We start from the raw sequence: 20,602 nt of genomic DNA on the forward strand, positions 1-20,602 counted from the left end.
TGTATCTAGCTTGTAGCAACATATGCCAAAATACTCAAGGCTGTAATTGCTGCCAAAGGTGCTTCAACAAGGTACTGAGTAAAGGGTCTGAATAACTACAGTACCAGTCAAACGTTTGGACACACCTACTCATTCAAGCATTTTTATTTCTTTGTGCTATTTTCTACATTGTTGTCACACCAGCCTTAGCTTTGGCTCCCCCTCCTGTCCAGCTCAGACATTTCCCGCGTCGCTGGCCTTCTAGCTGCAAACGCTCTTCACTCATCAACCCCGGACTTGTCTCGTCATCATTACACACACCTGGTTCCAATCCCCACTCTATCATTGTATGTATATATTTACTCGCTCTGCCAATTGTTTTTGTTGGTCATTGTAAGGGGTGTCTCCTGCAGTGTGACCTCCACCTGGCCCGTCATGCAGGGACGGCCTCCAAGAAGGACAAGGTGGCCTTGGTGATCTCGGTGCTGACAGGCAGGGCTCTGGAGTGGGCGTACACCCTCTGGGAAAGGGACGGACCAGAAGTGCAGTCCTATGAGAACTTCATCCATCTCTTCGACCACCCTACAGAGGGCCGAGAGGGAGGTGAGCGTCTCCTCCGTCTACGCCAGATGTCCAGGATCACGTTGGAGTACGCTCTGGATTTCCGGACGTTGGCTGCGTCCACTGGCTGGAACGACCAGGCCCTGTTGATGAATTTCCGCAGCGGGCTACAGGCGGACGTCCAGACCGAGCTGGCCTGTCGTGGCCCATACTGGAGATTCGGGTCTCTCCCAGGAACCTCAGCGAGACTGAGCCCATGGAGGTGGGCACGACGCGTCTTCCCCCTGAGGAAAGTCAATGCCGCTATCAACAGGGTCTCTGCTCCTACTGCATGGAGTCGGACCACCCCTGGAACACCTGTCCCAGAAGAAGAACCAGGAGAGGAAGCGACAGGAGCGCTCCTGCACCTTCCCAGGTAGGCAAGATGAGCCTTGCTCCTCTCTGACCACCAAGCCCGTCCGCCTCCCTGTCACCCTCCCTGACTATCCTGGCCCCCCACTGAGTCCTGCCCTAGTGGACGCAGGTGCTGCAGGCAATTTCCTAGAGCGGTCAGTGGTCTTATCATTACACATTCCTCTAGTCCCTTTACAACCCCCTATCCCAGTTCTTGCCCTAGACAACCGTCCCTAGGATCAGGACTGGTGCGCCAGACCACGATTCCCATTTCCCTCACAGTTGCTCACAACCACCATGAACGCATCACTTTCCTCCATCTTAGACTCTCCAGCACACCCCATAGTTTTAGGTTTCCCCTGGCTAAAGTTGCATAACCGCAGTATATTGTGGACAGAACAGAGGTTGTTGGGTTGGTCACAGGAGTGTCAGGGGAGGTGTCTCTCTGTGTCAATCTGTGCCACAACCGTGGAAAGTCTGGAGCAGGCCATCCACGTCCCAATCCCAGAGGAGTACCGGGACCTACAGTTGGCCTTTGCTTGCCCCCTCATCTCCCATGGGACTGCACTATCGGCCTACTGCCTGGTTGTACCCTCCCGCGAGGGCACATCTACCCTCTCTCGCATGCAGAGACCGAATCCATGGAGGTCTATGTCCAGGAGGTGCTGGCCCAAGGATTCCTCCATCCGTCCACCTCTCCGGCCGCCTACAGGTTCTTTCTCGTGAAGGAGGGAGGTCTCCACCCCTGTATCGATTACCGGACACTGAATAAGACAACTGTTAAATTCAGTTTTCCCTTACCTCTCATACCCACTGTGATCGAACAGATGCACGATTCTAAGTACTTTACTAAATTGGATTTACACAGTGCCTAGAACCTGGTGTGCATCAGAGGGGGGGATGAATGGAAGACCGCCTTCAGCACCTGGCACTATGAATACAGGGTAATGCCCTACGGCCTGACAAATGCACCCTCTGTGTTTCAAGCCTTCATTAACAAGGTGTTTAGAGACATGTTGGGTCGCTGTGTAGTGGTGTACATAGATGACATCTTGGTGTACTCCACTACACGCGAGCAACATGTCTCTCATGTCAGGTCTGTTTTGGAGAGGCTGATAGGGCATCACCTGTACGCCAAGGTGTATAAGTGCCTTTTCTTTCAGCAGGCGGTCTCCTTCCTGGGCATCGGATATCCACCTCGGGAGTGGAGATGGAAGAGCAGAGCGTCAGTGCAGTACGGTCCTGGCCCATTCCATCCAACATCAAGGCGATGCAGAGCTTCCTTAGTTTTGCCAACTATTTCAGGTTGCTTCATTAGGGGTTTCAGCACAGTGGTGGCCCCTCTCACCTCCCTCCTGAATGTTGGTCCTCGACAGCTGCGCTGGACTGGGGAGGCCAACGAAGCCTTCCGTGCGCTAAAGGAATGTTTTACTAACGCCACCTGTTCTGGCTCGCCCTGACCCGTCTCTGCCCTTCATCATGGAGGTGGACGCCTCAGAGGTTGGTGAAGGGACTGTTCTCTCCTAACGGACTGGATCGGCACCTAAACTCCATCAATGCGCCTTCTACCCAAGGAAGCTGTCTCCCGCGGAGCTGAATTACGACCTGGTGGGATCGTGAGTTGTTGGCCGTCAAGAATTGGCTGAAAGCATGACTGCACTGGCTGGAGGGTGCTAAACACCCATTCATTTGCTGGACTGACCACAGGACCGGACCAAACGTGCAGTGTTTTGAGCATCTATGAATCCCAGTTTACCACCAAGATATATATGTATCATGCTCCTGGGCTACAATTACCCGGGCCCACGGCCCACAACCGGTCTGTCGATGTCACCGCATGAAGAGGAATAAACAGACTCACCCCATCGCGACGTCCCCCAAAGGTTTACTCTCTAGCCCTCGCTATCTCCCTGCTTGCTAATTCGGCCTGCTAACGGCTAGCTTGTCTAGCCCGGGCCTACGAACTGTTAGCTTGATAGCACAGGCCTGCTAACCGTCTGAATCACCGCGTCCCAAACACTCTCTGAACCCATTTACTTTCTATCTCTTTTTGATTTTTATTTTGTTTATACCTTCCGGAAACCTGCCTCACCCACTGTGATACGGAATCGCTATTACTTTTCATTTTAATTTTATTTTTATGACTCACTCAAGAACCTCCAGACGCTAACCAGCTAACTAGCTACAAGCTATTTAGTCATTGTTAGTTTCTTTTTAAACCTGGATAACACTCGCCAGTCCAGCTTCCCTGCCCATCCACCGCTTCCACCTGGACACTGATCTCTTGGCTACATAGCTGACGCACACTGGACTGTCCATTAATCACGGTACTCCATTCTGCATGTTTGTTTTATCTGTCGGCCCAGTTGCCTAGTCAACGCCATTTTACCTGCTGTTTGTTGTGCTAGCTGATTAGCCTCGCCTACTGTTTTTAGCTAGCTTTCCCAATTCAACACCTGTGATTACTGTATGCCTCGCTGTATGTCTCTCTCAAATGTCAATATGCCTTGTATACTGTTGTTCAGGTTAGTTATCATTGTTTTAGTTCACAATGGAGCCCCTAGATCCACTCTGCCTACCCCTGTTACCTCCTTTGTCCCACCTCCCACACATGCGGTGACCTCACCCATTACAACCAGCTTGTCCAGAGATTCAACCTCTCTCATCATCACCCAGTGCCTGGGCTTACCTCCGCTGTACCCGCACCCCACCATACCCCTGTCTGCGCATTATGCCCTGAATATATTCTACCATGCCCAGAAACCTGCTCCTCTTATCCTCTGCCCCCAACGCTCTAGGCGACCAGTTTTGATAGCCTTTAGCGGCACCCTCATACTACTCCTTCTCTGTTCCGCGGGTGATGTGGAGGTAAACCCAGGCCCTGCATGTCCCCAGGTACCCTCATTTGTTGACTTCTGTGATCGAAAAAGCCTTGGTTTTATGCATGTCAACATCAGAAGCCTCCTCCCTAAGTTTGTTTTACTCACTGCTTTAGCACACTCTGCTAACCCTGATGTCCTTGCCGTGTCTGAATCCTGGCTCAGGAAGGCCACCAAAAATTCAGAGATTTCCATACCCAACTATAACATCTTCCGTCAAGATAGAACTGCCAAAGGGGGCGGAGTCGCAGTCTACTGCAGAGATAGCCTGCAAAGTAATGTCATACTTTCCAGGTCCATACCCAAACAGTTTGAACTACTAATTTTGAAAATTACTCTCTCCAGAAATAAGTCTCTCACTGTTGCCGCCTGCAACCGACCACCCTCAGCTCCCAGCTGTGCCCTGGACACCATTTGTGAATTGATCGCCCCCCATCTAGCTTCAGAGTTTGTTTTGTTAGGTGACCTAAACTGGGATATGCTTAACACCCCGGCAGTCCTACAATCTAAGCTAGATGTCCTCAATCTCATTCAAATCATCAAGGAACCCACCAGGTACAACCCTAACTCTGTAAACAAGGGCACCCTCATAGACGTCATCCTGACCAACTGGCCCTCCAAATACACCTCCGCTGTCTTCAACCAGGATCTCAGTGACCACTGCCTCATTGCCTGTATCCGCCACGGAGCCGCAGTCAAACGACCACCCCTCATCACTGTCAAACGCTCCCTAAAACACTTCTGTGAGCAGGCCTTTCTAATCGACCTGGCCCGGGTATCCTGGAAGGACATTGACCTCATCCCGTCAGTTGAGGATGACTGGTCATTCTTTAAAAGTAACTTCCTCACCATTTTAGATAAGCATGCTCCGTTCAAAAAATGCAGAACCAAGAACAGATACAGCCCTTGGTTCACTCCAGACCTGACTGCCCTCGACCAGCACAAAAACATCCTGTGGCGGACTGCAATAGCATCGAATAGCCCCCGTGATATGCAACTGTTCAGGGAAGTCAGGAACCAATACACGCAGTCAGTCAGGAAAGCTAAGGCCAGCTTCTTCAGGCAGAAGTTTGCATCCTGTAGCTCCAACTCCAAAAAGTTCTGGGACACTGTGAAGTCCATGGAGAACAAGAGCACCTCCTCCCAGCTGCCGACTGCACTGAGGCTAGGTAACACGGTCTCCACCGATAAATCCATGATTATCGAAAACTACAATAAGCACTTCTCAACGGCTGGCCATACCTTCCGCCTGGCTACTCCAACCTCGGCCAACAGCTCTGCCCCCCCCCCGCAGCTCCTCGCCCAAGCCTCTCCAGGTTCTCCTTTACCCAAATCCAGGATAGCAGATGTTCTGAAAGAGCTGCAAAACCTGGACCCGTACAAATCAGCTGGGCTTGACAATCTGGACCCTCTATTTCTGAAACTATCTGCCGCCATTGTCGCAACCCCTATTACCTGCCTGTTCAACCTCTCTTTCATATCGTCTGAGATCCCCAAGGATTGGAAAGCTGCCGCAGTCATCCCCCCTCTTCAAAGGGGGAGACACCCTGGACCCAAACTGTTATAGACCTATATCCATCCTGCCCTGCCTATCTAAGGTCTTCGAAAACCAAGTCTACAAACAGGTCACTGACCATCTCGAATCCCACCGTACCTTCTCCGCTGTGCAATCTGGTTTCCGAGCCGGTCACGGGTGCACCTCAGCTACACTCAAGGTACTAAACGATATCATAACCGCCATCGATAAAAGACAGTACTGTGCAGCCGTCTTCATCGACCTCGCCAAGGCTTTCGACTCTGTCAATCACCATATTCTTATCGGCAGACTCAATAGCCTCGGTTTTTCGGATGACTGCCTTGCCTGGTTCACCAATTACTTTGCAAACAGAGTTCAGTGTGTCAAATCGGAGGGCATGCTGTCCGGTCCTCTGGCAGTCTCTATGGGGGTGCCACAGGGTTCAATTCTCGGGTCGACTCTTTTCTCTGTATATATCAATGATGTTGCTCTTGCTGCGGGCGATTCCCTGATCCACCTCTACGCAGACGACACCATTCTATGTACTTTTGGCCCGTCATTGGACACGGTGCTATCTAACCTCCAAACGAGCTTCAATGCCATACAGCACTCCTTCCGTGACCTCCAACTGCTCTTAAACGCGAGTAAAACCAAATGCATGCTTTTCAACCGATCGCTGCCTGCACCCGCATGCCCGACTAGCCTCACCACCCTGGATGGTTCCGACCTTGAATATGTGGACATCTATAAGTACCTAGGTGTCTGGCTAGACTGCAAACTCTCCTTCCAGACTCACATCAAACATCTCCAATCGAAAATCAAATCAAGAGTCGGCTTTCTATTCCGCAACAAAGCCTCCTTCACTCACGCCGCCAAGCTTACCCTAGTAAAACTGACTATCCTACCGATCCTCGACTTCGGCGATGTCATCTACAAAATGGCTTCCAACACTCTACTCAGCAAACTGGATGCAGTCTATCACAGTGCCATCCGTTTTGTCACTAAAGCACCTTATACCACCCACCACTGCGACTTGTATGCTCTAGTCGGCTGGCCCTCACTACATATTCGTCGCCAGACCCACTGGCTCCAGGTCATCTACAAGTCCATACTAGGTAAAGCTCCGCCTTATCTCAGTTCACTGGTCACGATGGCAACACCCATCCGTAGCACGCGCTCCAGCAGGTGTATCTCACTGATCATCCCTAAAGCCAACACCTCATTTGGCCGCCTTTCGTTCCAGTACTCTGCTGCCTGTGACTGGAACGAACTGCGAAAATCGCTGAAGTTGGAGACTTTTATCCCCCTCACCAACTTCAAACATCAGCTATCCGAGCAGCTAACCGATCGCTGCAGCTGTACATAATCTATTGGTAAATAGCCCACCCATTTTCACCTACCTCATTCCCATACTGTTTTTATACTGTTTTTTATTTATTTACTTTTCTGCTCTTGTGCACACCAATCTCTACCTGTACATGACCATCTGATCATTTATCACTCCAGTGTTAATCTGCAAAATTGTATTATTCGTCTACCTCCTCATGCCTTTTGCACACATTGTATATAGACTGCCCATTTTTTTCTACTGTGTTATTGACTTGTTAATTGTTTACTCCATGTGTAACTCTGTGTTGTCTGTTCACACTGCTATGCTTTATTTTGGCCAGGTCGCAGTTGCAAATGAGAACTTGTTCTCAACTAGCCTACCTGGTTAAATAAAGGTGAAAAAAAAAAATAATTAAAACAACTATAAGGGGCTGGACACTGCACGTTTCCATGGTAACCAGCTCACAAAATGAGTTTGTCTTCTCCCAACTTCCTTGTTGCAATACTATAGATCACAGGAGATGGAGTCCGATACAGTCTTCTCATTACAGAGGCCAGGATCTACTTCCCTTCACAACCATTAATAGTATTTTATCAGACTATCCACGTAGGATTATCAGACTGCACCAGTGGGTTAAGTGGGATGAGAGAGAGGGATCCTCTTTTAGTGAAGTTTCACCATACATGTCATGGCTGCACATTTTTACCACCCCCAATATGAACCTAAGTTTTACAATTTAGTTAAACAAATGTATGTATATTGTTTTATTATGCGATAATCCAGTTAGAACATTTCTGTCTGAATCAGATTCTGCATGGTGTTTATAAGTCTTCATTATGAAGGTGCTTTACTGCCCCCTAGCAGCCAACAAATACACTACCATTGCCATACAGCATTTGATATCACCGTGATAACAACCAAGCCACTAACGAAATTGTCCCATAATTGAATTGCATACCTCATTTCCAGCTACAGCTCTATCTCTATCAACGGCTGCAGTGCAATTGGAGATTTATCAGACAGAATGACTTTCAATTACTCTAGTTCAACACTGGCTCAGTTTGTTGCAGACTGCAATATGTGCACAGCTTCTGTCTGCCATTGAGAAGTATCCTCATTAAACAGTTCTGTGGGCTTAATCTTCTTTCTCTCATTAGTGGGACAAAATAGTGTATTGCAAAAGAACTGAATCTATGCATCATTAACTAGTACTGGAAATTGTAAGGGACCTCACGATACGATATCAGGATAAGTTACCGCCCGCAAGGAACGGGATACGGACATGGACAAGAAATCCCACTACGACCTTTAACGAGACATCAAACATGCAAAAGGAAATTATATGAGGAAGAAGGAATACTACCTATTACACCGGCTTCGACACTCGTATGTGGTAGGGCTTGCAAACGCTAACAAATTTCAAAGAGAAAGTCACGCACGACTTCAACACATCAACAAGTTTGTTGACGACACAACGGTGGTGGGCCTGATCACCGACGGCGATGAGACAGCCTACAGGGAGGAGGACAGAGACTTAGCAGTGTGGTGCCAGGACAACAACTTCTCCCTCGACGTCATTAAGACCAAGGAGCTGATGGTGGACTACAGGAGCAATAGGGGAGTGCGTCGATATCGACAGGGCTGTAGTGGAGTGGGTCGAGAGCTTCAAGTTTCTTGGCGTCCACATCAATAAGGACTTAACATGGTCCAGACACACCTGTACAATCGTGAAGAAGGCTTTCCCCTCAGGAGGCTGAAAATATTTGGCATGAGCCCTCTGACAATAAAAAGTTATACACCATCGAGAACATGCTGACAGGCTGGATCACCGCTTGATATGGCAAATGCACCACCCTCGACCGCAAAGAGCTACAGAGGGTGATGCAGACAGCCCACTATATCACTGAGGCCGAGCTCCCTGCCATCCAGGACCCCTACATGAGGCAATGTCAGAGGAAGGCCCCCAAAAAATTCAAAGACTCCCACCACCCAATCCATAGACTGTTCACGCTGCAACCATCCGGCAAACGGTACCGGAGCATTGGTTGTCGGACCAACAGGCTCCGAGGCAGCTTCTACCCTCAAGGTATAAGACAGCTAAATAGTTAATTAAATGGTTACCTGGACTATCTGCACTGACCCTGTGCAAACTCACAAGACAAGACTATATATACACACTATATACACTGACACTCCCACACACATTCACATACACACACACACACACACCGACACAACGCAAACACACATACACACTTTTACACTCATCATATGCTGCAGTCTTATTATTATCTAACCTGATGCCTAGTCACTTTACCCTGTCTTCATGTACATACTTTACCTCAAATACCTCTGCACTATCTGGTACTGATACTCTCTGTATATAGCTTCATTCTTGTGTATTTTATTCCTCTTGTGTTATTTCTCTTTACTATTCTTTTTTGACTCTGCATCGGTGGGAAAGGCTCGTAAGCATTCCACGGTAATGTTTACCCCCGTTTTATTCGGCGCATGTGACAAATAAAAATCTATTTTGATTTGATACTTAGGTGCTGATACGATATGTATTGCAATTCTCACAATTCAATATGTATTGAGATTTGATACTGTGTTTTTATTGTGATTTGATGTTCCAAGCATATTGCTCACTATATATATGTCTGCTGCAGAGAGAGAGAGAGAGAGAGAGAGAGCATGAGAAAATGTGTACTAAAAGTGCTGAAAACATGTTGGCTCACTATAAAGAAGATGGAGAACAAGCTATAGGATGGAAAAATACCCGTTTTGGTGGAAGCTTGACTCATTTAGAAAATAATAATGACCAAAGCACTTGAATCATGTCTTGTTTTAATGAACATCGACTGTCATTACAATTGTGAAAGAAGATTTTCACACTAATTTATACACCTTAATACTGAATAACATACTTTGGCATCTTCAGTATGAGAGGAAGGGATAAAGGATTTCATGCAGGCTTCAAGTCAAGCTCTGAGAGTAATATACTGACTTCGAAAAAACGAATATGTAAAATTTAGAGATTAATCAGCACATAGCTGTTGTGATCCTCTCTTTCACTTATACATCAATGCAATAAGATAGCATTGCATAAGGAGTCAGTCACAAAGTGTATCTTTATTTGCAACCACAAGTTATTTAACACCCCTACAGTTGATTTCCAAGCCCCCGTGAAAAAGCGAATTAGCATTGTAAAAAAATGTGCCATCAAAATACGTCTGTTTAAGCTAGAAATAGTTTTTTGCAATCCACCGCATCTGCCAATGGCGGCCTTCCACATCTGCGGTGGAAGGTGGCCGAGCTACAGCAGTGTTTGTCAGATCATGAGACAAACACTGCAAACTAATATGACCACTCGGGGAAAATGAGACTCTCACGAACACGGGGGTGTTCTCCGTTTTGCTCTATGACCCCCACAAGCGTCATGGGACTTGTCTGAATTCAGTACCGCCGATCTGCCAACTTCTGTCTGTAGCGTCCAAACAGTTTGGGCTACACACTAATATGACCACTGTATGGAAAAGTGAGGCTCACAAACACGTACATGTTGTTTGCTCTAGGATGCCCACAAGGCTCACAGAAGTCGTCTGAAGGTAGCCCGGTAGCAGTTGAACAAAAATGTATGGAAGTCAGTGGAGGCTGCTGAGGGGAGGACAGCTCATAATAATGGCTGGAAGGAAGTCAATAGAATGGTATCAAACATAGGGAAACCACGTGTTTGGTATCAGCAGCCTCCACTGATGATATAGGACAGACATAGGACAAACACTTTAAAACAAACTTCCTTATGAATTATTTTTAACTATCTGTTTTTCCATGTATGAATCTGTCATTCAATGTGTTTCTATGGGCTAATAGCCATAAGGCCAAAGGGGTTCTGCAATTTAAAATAAAATAGCTAAATGATCCTTGGTATGACCATAAAAAAACTATTCCATATATTATACTAGTAGCACCCACCGCCCCAGTTTATACTCTTAAAAATGTATCCAAATTGTTCCCATAAATTTGTTTCTAGCTAGAATATAGTATCCTTTAACCAACCCCATAATCTTGTGAGCCACAAGTTGACCCCTAGCTCTGATAGGTACTGCATTTCAGGTGTAAGCATTTTCCGACAGAGTTCCCTGTATTTGGGGTCAATGTTTTTCCTTAAATTGTAACCCAGGATTGAGTTATCTCCAACTGGCTGCCAGGGAAGCAGATCTGTGTCCCGAATCAGCCCAGCCTCCACTGCTCCCCCACCCTCAATGCACATGGCAGCCATTTCTGCATTCCTCCTCCTCAGCTCCTTCACTTCCTGCTCCATCCGTGTCCACCCGTATGCCTCCACCTTGGCCCAGAATGTGGCGTTAAAGTGCTGGTAGAGCCTCCAGTCGGCCCCGTTCCACTCCCGGGCCTTGGCCCTTAGTGCAGGGGTCAGTCGTGACACAGATGAGTCCTTGCGGGCATTGAGCTTGAAGAACAGCATATCTTCCATCGTCCAGCAGAGTGTATCTTTCAGCAGGATGAGAGACTCCTCAAAATGTTCCGCCATCAGGACCAGCTGGAAGCGTTGGGACAAGGTCTGAATACCCCTCTCCACCAGAGGGTGGTCAGGCTCTAAGTTGTTATCAAATCCAAAGTCAAAGAAGAGCAGGTTCTTGAGGTAGAATGAGTTGTAGCTCCCTGGGGTGTAGTAGTTCATGGGTTCACGCAGAAACTCAGCCAGTTTGCCATCTCCGTGGATCCCCCAAGTGAGGGGAATCGTTCGGCTGTAATAATGGAAGGATGACTCAAACAACTCTGCCGGGTCTCGTAGGATGGTGAAATAGGCAGCGTCTGCTGGGAGGAGCTTTGCCACCTCATGCCCATTAAAACGCATGTGGTTACATAAGATGTTGAAACATACCCCAGACTGGAAGTCTTTGACATGGGAGCAAAGGAAAGGGGATGGGTAGGAGAAGTCATTGCGACCTTTAGGAAAGGCAAACTTTAAACCGTGCTTCTCACCGAAGCGGAAGATGATGTTGAGTAATGTGCTGCTGGCAGTCTTGTGGGTCTTCATGAACATGATGTCCACCGTGGGCACACACTCCCCTGACAGACTTGTTCTGCTTTGAGAGTAGTTGGTCAAATTGTGGACCCATGTTTGAGACAAGTGGTGAGAACACGACAGGGCCAATGTAACCCTGTAGAGAAAAAGTGAAAAAAGAGTAAACTGACATTTATTTTACATTTTATGTTACCTATTTATGTCGAATAAATTGATTTAAAAGTATATCACATCGTATAGCAAATAATAGATAGAGACTGTATTTCACAACAAAAGTCCAGCCTACACTTACTTTTGTTGATTGACTTGTTGGACTGGTGGGGTAGATAAGCAGTGCAATACCACCATGAAACTGGTCAATAGAACTCCTACAGCCAGTCTTCTTGCTGTTGACTTGCACAGTCTTTTCCTCACACCAATTCCAAGCATTCCTGCAACGTCAAGCCAACCTGGAATGAAAGGCAGAGTTGACGCAGATGTCAAAGTGAACTGTTCTTTGTCATCAAGTGGTTTGGGCTCTACTCATTTGCCTAATTAATAGGCACATACTGTGTGAAATTATTCCCATGTGCACTTTTCCCTACACATGCTCCCGTCAAAATGTTTATGGAAACGCACAGCCTGTCCCAGTCACCCTCATGGAAATCTCTCTGAATAGGTTTAAATTCATCAATTAACCCTGAGTAATGTCATGGGAAAAACCAAATAAAACGGCCAATCCGTGTAGAAGACAGTCATCGTGAATAATGTTTTTTTGCCATACTTTAGCTAGATAATAAAGAAGTCCGTACTTACTATAATGATTGGAACAGGTACTTCCACGGGTATTTCATGGCCATCACAGACATTGTAGGAACAAAATATCATTTGAATAGCACAGTGAATCTTGGAGAGGCCCTGTGATAAAATAATGCAGGGAAATAGAGAAACCATCTAGCGAAAGAAGAGTCTGATAAGCCCCAGGAGAGTGAATGTGTCATCATCCTTTTTCCAAACAACAAGACACTGCCCCCATGTTTACACATCAAACACGTTTTAGCTTTTGACATTTTCCTTTCTCAGCAGCAAGGGCATTTTTCCAACTCCTCAGATTGTTCCTGCTGTGAAAGGAAAATGTCAAAAGGGCATTCATTCAGGACTTCGTAATCATGGTATCATGTGCTACCATGCTTACGAAGTGCTGAAAGAATCGTGAATAATGCGTGAGATAGTTAGACTCATAAATATCATACCCCCCAAAATGCTAACCTCTCCTGCTATTATTGTAATGGTTTGGGTTTGATAATGTGGGTTTGATATTTGTGAGTCTGTAACTTTCTCACTCATCATTATTTTCAATTCATTCAAGATTATCCATGAGCATGGTTGCATTCACAACAATTTAGACATTTTAGCAGGGAAGCAAACTAGTCACCTTTCGGCGAAATTCACCGTTTTGAATCCAAAAGAGGTAACCTTCGTGACTCGTGTAGATCCGATGAGAAAATTTTATTTGGGGGGGGGGGTGATGCAAGTTTGGCGCGATGCACGTTTGGCGCTATACCGGCTGTATGCAAGGCTCAACCGTCGTTCACATAACAACAGAACGCAGCACGCGACGAAAGAGAAGGTACAATCATCAGCGCGCTCACGAGAAAGCTACAGCAGCGCGCCTGACTACGGGGGTGAGAAGGTGAATCTGTAACCAAAAAACAACTGGCATTTGGAAAGTTTGAGGTAAGGGAGTAAGTGCGGTGGAACAAGAATTGTTAGCATTGTTAAGTACCTCTTGCTAGCTGGATCGAATTCTCCCTGTACATTAACGTTATGTGGTTAATTTTCAGAATGAGAGAATTAGGTGAAAATGAGCCGTTGCTTGTTGAACAAGTGGATTCAGGGATAAATTAGAGTTTGAGCTGGGCCTGGTTTAAACTGGATATCACTATAGAGGTGTAAGGGACACAACACACTTTCCCTCTTTCTCACTTTTTCAATGCTGTAGATAAAAAGGGGTATGCCAGGTTTACTCTGCCTGAAAGAGATCAATTATGCCAACAGTTGGGTTTCATGCTCTGCTGCTGGCACATTGTAGAACAGATGTCCACAGGCAGAAAGTGTACAATGTAATAACGTGCAGTGTAGCTCAAAGGGGGGGTATTTTAGTTTTTGCTCAGTGAACGTTATTTTTGCACACATAGCCTTGTGCACTTGATCACCGTGGCCACAATAGTATAGAAAAAATAGAATGCCTGTTTGTTTCATTCTATTTCTACTTTAAGATCTGTTTTCCCCAAGTGCAATATTTAAATGTGTGTGTGGTCATTGCTAACTACAATATTAGTGTATTGTTTTTTTTATCTGGACTTGTGTCATTTGCAGTAATGTCTAGGCAACAAATAACATTGGATTGCTTTCCAATTTTTTTTTTGTGAGTTCAGTGGCGATTTTAGCATGTAAATCTTGGTGGGCAACACAAAAAAAAGTGGGATGCATGCCAGCAAAGCCACTACACAACACAACACAATACATGAATTGCACTGTAACGGTGACAAACGGTGCCCACAAACGGTTAGGCCCTACATAAAGCTGTCCCTTACACCTTACCTCTGCTACACCTGGCTATCAGCAGAGCCTTGTGTGGCAGCGAAACAGTTCATCCAGCCTCATTTACTGCCTTTACAAAAAACTTAGCTGATATGGCTGACTTGCTTAAATAAATGTGGTTTCTACTGACAATTGAGATGTACAAACTATGGCATAAGGGGACGACAAGTGGATAAAAGGCAATCTGTAATTGCGATTAAGACATTAATGAGCGAGCGACGACGGACGTAGTCAATAACTATTTGTTCAGCACTTTTGAAATGTACAGCTACAGAATTCAGAACATGGGTAGTTCTTACAGTGTAATCCCTGTAGACCAAGTCAGAACCGTAGGATAAATAAAGGGGGCATATAAACAGACAATGAAAGCTCTTACAATATTCAGTGATTACATTTTTCTAAAACAGGTTATAGGCACCACCAAGTTAGAACAGTAGGCAAAATTAAGAGGTGAATATAGGCCAAATTATTAGGGTGAGGCATATTGAATTTTTATTTATTTATTTCACCTTTATTTAACCAGGTAGGCAAGTTGAGAACAAGTTCTCATTTACAATTGCGACCTGGCCAAGATAAAGCAAAGCAGTTCGACAGATACAACGACACAGAGTTACACATGGAGTAAAACAAACATACAGTCAATAATACAGTATAAACAAGTCTATATACAATGTGAGCAAATTAGGTGAGAAGGGAGGTAAAGGCAATAAAGGCCATGGTGGCAAAGTAAATACAATATAGCAAGTAAAACACTGGAATGGTAGTTTTGCAATGGACGAATGTGCAAAGTAGAAATAAAAATAATGGGGTGCAAAGGAGCAAAATAAATAAATAAATTAAATACAGTTGGGAAAGAGGTAGTTGTTTGGGCTAAATTATAGGTGGGCTATGTACAGGTGCAGTAATCTGTAAGATGCTCTGACAGTTGGTGCTTAAAGCTAGTGAGGGAGATAAGTGTTTCCAGTTTCAGAGATTTTTGTAGTTCGTTCCAGTCATTGGCAGCAGAGAATTGGAAGGAGAGGCGGCCAAAGAAAGAATTGGTTTTGGGGGTGACTAGAGAGATATACCTGCTGGAGCGTGTGCTACAGGTGGGAGATGCTATGGTGACCAGCGAGCTGAGATAAGGGGGGACTTTACCTAGCAGGGTCTTGTAGATGACATGGAGCCAGTGGGTTTGGCGACGAGTATGAAGCGAGGGCCAGCCAACGAGAGCGTACAGGTCGCAATGGTGGGTAGTATATGGGGCTTTGGTGACAAAACGGATTGCACTGTGATAGACTGCATCCAATTTGTTGAGTAGGGTATTGGAGGCTATTTTGTAAATGACATCGCCAAAGTCGAGGATTGGTAGGATGGTCATTTACAAGGGTATGTTTGGCAGCATGAGTGAAGGATGCTTTGTTGCGAAATAGGAAGCCAATTCTAGATTTAACTTTGGATTGGAGATGTTTGATATGGGTCTGGAAGGAGAGTTTACAGTCTAACCAGACACCTAAGTATTTGTAGTTGTCCACGTATTCTAAGTCAGAGCCGTCCAGAGTAGTGATGTTGGACAGGCGGGTAGGTGCAGGTAGCGATCGGTTGAAGAGCATGCATTTAGTTTTACTTGTATTTAAGAGCAATTGGAGGCCACGGAAGGAGAGTTGTATGGCATTGAAGCTTGCCTGGAGGGTTGTTAACACAGTGTCCAAAGAAGGGCCGGAAGTATACAGAATGGTGTCGTCTGCGTAGAGGTGGATCAGGGACTCACCAGCAGCAAGAGCGACCTCATTGATGAATACAGAGAAGAGAGTCGGTCCAAGAATTGAACCCTGTGGCACCCCCATAGAGACTGCCAGAGGTCCGAATGCCATGTGGGGCTTTGTGTGATAAAAAATATATATGTCAAATAACACTTTGACTCATTAAATAAGCTTTTAATTTGACACGTCAAATAACACAATTCTATTATAGAATGTTATATGTGCTGAACTTGCACGTGCGAGCCAAGTGCCACCACTACTATTAGTAGCACTGTCAAAACTGTACAAAAAAAGTCTGCTAACAATCACACAACGGCCACAAATAATGTGTTTACCATACTGTGTTGGTGAAAACAGACCAAATTATTAGGGTGAGCCACATTGGCTACTAACAGCTTACTACACAACATACACTTAGTATTACTTTCTTAGCTAGAGTATACATATCTACCTGGCATATTACATAATTTATGCAGAAGCATACAATACATTTTTTGACTCACCATGCTCACTTAAACAGGAAGGTCCATTTTGACAAATTTGTCATCGAAGTCTGGCATTCTCTGGATTTATGGTGGGAACTCGGAAAAAAGAACACACAGCCACTCCACTGAATAGCAGTTGCAATGCTTGCAGTTAGCCAATGATTCCTTCCAAACCACTCACTGTTGAATTAGCAATATCCAACTTCTTGTGGAATGGGTATGTCCAATGGCCGATGAGCACTGATACGTTTTATCTATATTTTCACTTCATTATTTCTCTTCATATGACAAGGATTGAAAAGGATTTGCCATTAGATTGTCGACTTGATTCGTAATGATGACTGTTAGCTAAGATTTTGAAAGTAAGGTGTTGACATGATCAGTCCAATCAAAGCTACTGTACATATAACGTGATTTGACGTCATTTTATCTGTGCCCAATGACCTTGAGCCTTCTTGGAAGGGCATTTTAGATTTGCTAACTTCTTAGTAATGACTCGGGATGTCGGGTTTGATACGAATGCTTCTTTTAGTAAGAATACTTGTTTACGTTACATTTAACAACAATTGTTTTGGTACAGAGCAATGCAGGTAAGATGCTGTCGGAAAAGTCAGCCACAATCACTAGCACCTGCACATAATTGGCGCGTTATCACTCATTCCTCTCGCAAGGCATTCTGGGACTTGCAGTCAAAAAGCGTAATTCAACACAACCCAATACAATTACATATGCAAATAAATCTAAAGAAATATCTTTACAGATACAGCTCAAAGAATAAACTTAAACATTAACTCTAACACATTAAAGTTACAACAGGGCACTTAGAATGTAACTCTATGGCAGGGCTGAAATGTTCGATGTCTACCCATACTAAGGACTTAAGACTTGGCCTGTGACGTAGTGTCCCCATGAGTGAGAGAACACTGAGCCAATCAGGCGCAATGCTCCTATTTTCTGCTGGCTTGCCCCACCACCACCAAAGAAAGCACTGAGCTAGGCTGAAACACCTGCATTTAGGAGCTGCCTTACTCATGAAAGCAAAAAAGAGGCCATATTTGTATGCGGCTTTATTAACTCAATTATATACAGTGCCTTGCGAAAGTATTCGGCCCCCTTGAACTGTGCGACCTTTTGCCACATTTCAGGCTTCAAACATAAAGATATAAAACTGTATTTTTTTGTGAAGAATCAACAACAAGTGGGACACAATCATGAAGGGGAACGACATTTATTGGATATTTCAAACTTTTTTAACAAATCAAAAACTGAAAAATTGGGCGTGCAAAATTATTCAAAAATTAATACATCTTCCCCTCTTAGACTTGCCCAGAAAGACTCACAGCTGTAATTGCTGCCAATACTTATGTATGTGAATACTTATGTAAATTTGATATTTCTGTATTTCATTTTCAATGTTTTTTCTTTGTTTTGTCATAGGTTAATGTGTGTAGATGGTTGAGAATTTTATATAATACTTTTTGAATTCAGGTTGTAACACAACAAAATGTGGACTAAGTCAAGGGGTATGAATACTTTCTGAAGGACCTGTAGATACATTAGAAGCAAACCCTGCAAAATCCCTAGATCCAATCCTCAATTGAGAAACCTCTCCATATGAATGTTTGTAAAGGTAAAGGATTTCATCTTCACTTTGCACACTTATGGGACTCCCATTTCTGTACGTCACATTTACCCCAGATTCATATAATTCTTAACCTGTCGCAAAGATGGGTCACTCCATGAATAAAGTGCCTTTTTGCATCCTTTAGATATTAGAAATTGTGAACGAATATTGCATTTAAAAGCATGTTGTATTAAATTAAGTGCCTTTTAATATAAACCACATAAAAACATTCTAAATCTGATTTTTCACATGAATAAGACTTAAAATGCCCAAAAATCTTCCTTTTGACATGTTCCTCATGTTTTTCTGACTTCTAGAAAGATTTTAACACATATAACCCCAACATTTCCCCAAGTTTTCACCATCTGTCACGCCCTGATCTGTTTCAACTGTCTTTGTGCTCGTCTCCACCCTCCTCCAGGTGTCGCCCATCTTCCCAGTTATCACCTGTGCATGTATACATACCTGTGTTCTCTGTTTGTCTGTTAACAGTTCCTTTTGTTCTTCAAACCTACCAGCATTTTCCTCCTTGCTCCTGTCTCGTCTATAGTTCCTGTTTTCTAGTTTTCTAGTCATGAGAGGAGTTATGGCAGATTAAAAATGACATTGTCAACCCTGGTACCGTCATCACTGTTACTTTCATTTGCTCTTTTCCAGGCACTTGAATTGGATTCTTTCTTTTTTAACTCTTGAGAAGGGAACATGTTTTTTATGAAGTGGAACACTATAACATAATGTAAAAATTCAGTGAATTAGGTGTAATTTTCTACACTGTCCAAATGCACTCTTTTCGTGGAACAACCCAGTAAGTAGTGTTTTGCCACCTGTATGGTCTACAATTATTCCTGTTTACTGTACACATGAATGGAAGGTTGAGTAGTTTAGGTAATAAAATCAAATGTGCCAAATACAACAGTGAAATGCTTAATTACAAGCCCTTAACCAACAATGCAGTTTTAAGAAAATACCAATAAAAAGTAAGAGATAAGAATAACAAATAATTAAAGAGCAGGAGTAAATAACAATAGCGGGGCTATTTACGGGGGTACCGGTGTCGAGGTAATTATGTACATGGAGGGCGCGCAATTCAAATAAATAATCATACAAATGATGGATATTAAACATTTAGGTGCATACAAGTTAAAAGCTTAAATTCTTGAGTAGGGCCTGAGTAACAGGTAGTTTACTTTGGGCACGTCAGTCAGACAGGAAGTGGAGGACAATAGACCCTAGCCTGAAGAAGATCTATTAGTGGCTATGCATAGATAATAACAGAGAGTAGCAGCAGCGTAGAAGTGGGGGGGGGCAATGCAAATAGTCTGGGTAGCCATTTGATTAGCTGTTCATGAATCTTATGGCTTGGGGAAAGAAGCTGTTTAGAAGCCTCTTGAACCTAGACTTGGCGCTCCGGTACCGCTTGCCATGCGGTATCAGAGAGAACAGTCTATGACTAGGGTGGCTAGAGTCTTTGACCATTTTTAGGTCCTTCCTCTGACACGGCCTGGTATAGAGACCTGGATGGCAGGAAGCTTGGCGCCAGTAATGTACTGGGCCGTATGCACTACCCTCTGTAGTGCCTTGCAGTTGGAGGCCGAGCAGTTGCCATATCAGACAGTGATGCAACCCATCAGAATGCTCTCAATGGTGCAGCTGTAAAACCTTTTGAGGATCTGAGGGCCCATTCCAAAACTTTTCAGTCTCCTGAGGGGGAATAGGTTTTGTCGTAACCTCTTCACGACTGTCTTGGTGTGCTTGGACCATGTTAGTTTGTTGGGGATGTGGATGCCAAGGAACGAGAATGTTGGGGATGTGGATTTGTTGGGGATGTGGATGCCCCGTTGAGAATGGGTGCTCGGTCCTCCTTTTCCTGTAGTCCAGAATCATCTCCCTTGTCTTGATCACATTGAGGGAGAGGTTGTTGTCCTCGCACCACATGACCACGTCTCTGATCTCCTCCCTATAGGCTGTCTCATCATTGTCGGTGATCAGGCCTACCACTGTTGTGTCATCAGCAAACTTAATGATGGTGTTGGAGTCGTGTTAAATGGTGCCGGAGAAGAAGGCTGACGTTCTACGTGTCCACCACCGATTGTGTTTTTTTGTTAGTTTATTTGCTTTGTTTGTAACTTCTTCTTTTACTTATTTTGTACATAATGTTGCCGCTACCGTCTCTCATGACCGAAAGTAACTTCTGGACATCAGGACTGAGATTACTCACCACGGACTGGCAGAATACCTTTTTTCCTTTAACTAGGCCGACGAGCCTGACGCAAATGATATACTGATTTCTGGGGAACAGGCCCAGATCTCAGTGATTTGTGTGAAGAGGAGGCGGAGAAAAAGAGGCCAGAAGGCGGGCTGCCTTCTGAGAATTTGTAGGCGATCGAATAAACCCCCACTTCCTTCCATTCTGCTAGCAAACGTGCAATTTTTGGAGAATAAAATTGATGACCTACACGG

General features: G+C 44.7%; 1 protein-coding gene across 2 annotated transcripts; it reads right to left on the bottom strand.

Annotated features, from left to right (window-relative positions):
• Positions 1 to 9,494: 9,494 nt before the first annotated feature.
• On the bottom strand, positions 9,495 to 16,834 carry LOC123999422 (galactosylceramide sulfotransferase-like). Of its 2 annotated transcripts, XM_046305203.1 has the most exons (4): positions 13,123 to 13,216; positions 12,504 to 12,605; positions 12,001 to 12,157; positions 9,495 to 11,844 (listed from the first exon to the last, which is right to left on the bottom strand). In XM_046305203.1, exons 3-4 carry the CDS (start codon positions 12,135 to 12,137, stop codon positions 10,692 to 10,694), a joined length of 1,290 nt encoding a protein of 429 aa, XP_046161159.1. In that variant the 5' UTR covers positions 12,138 to 12,157; positions 12,504 to 12,605; positions 13,123 to 13,216; the 3' UTR covers positions 9,495 to 10,691. The 2 variants fall into 2 exon arrangements, with proteins under 2 accessions (XP_046161159.1, XP_046161160.1); XM_046305204.1 differs by lacking the exons at positions 12,504 to 12,605; positions 13,123 to 13,216 and adding an exon at positions 16,537 to 16,834.
• Between the last annotated feature and the right edge of the window lie 3,768 nt (positions 16,835 to 20,602).

This window comes from Oncorhynchus gorbuscha, linkage group LG16 (genome assembly GCF_021184085.1).
Source record: "Oncorhynchus gorbuscha isolate QuinsamMale2020 ecotype Even-year linkage group LG16, OgorEven_v1.0, whole genome shotgun sequence".
NCBI lineage: Eukaryota > Metazoa > Chordata > Actinopteri > Salmoniformes > Salmonidae > Oncorhynchus > Oncorhynchus gorbuscha.

Coding starts and splice junctions, on each gene's coding strand:
- LOC123999422 (XM_046305204.1), bottom strand. CDS start 12,137: ATGCTTGGAATTGGTGTGAGGAAAAGACTGTGCAAGTCAACAGCAAGA. Junction 11,845..12,000: donor CAACAAGTCAATCAACAAAA/GTAAGTGTAGGC, acceptor TTTTCTCTACAG/GGTTACATTGGCCCTGTCGT.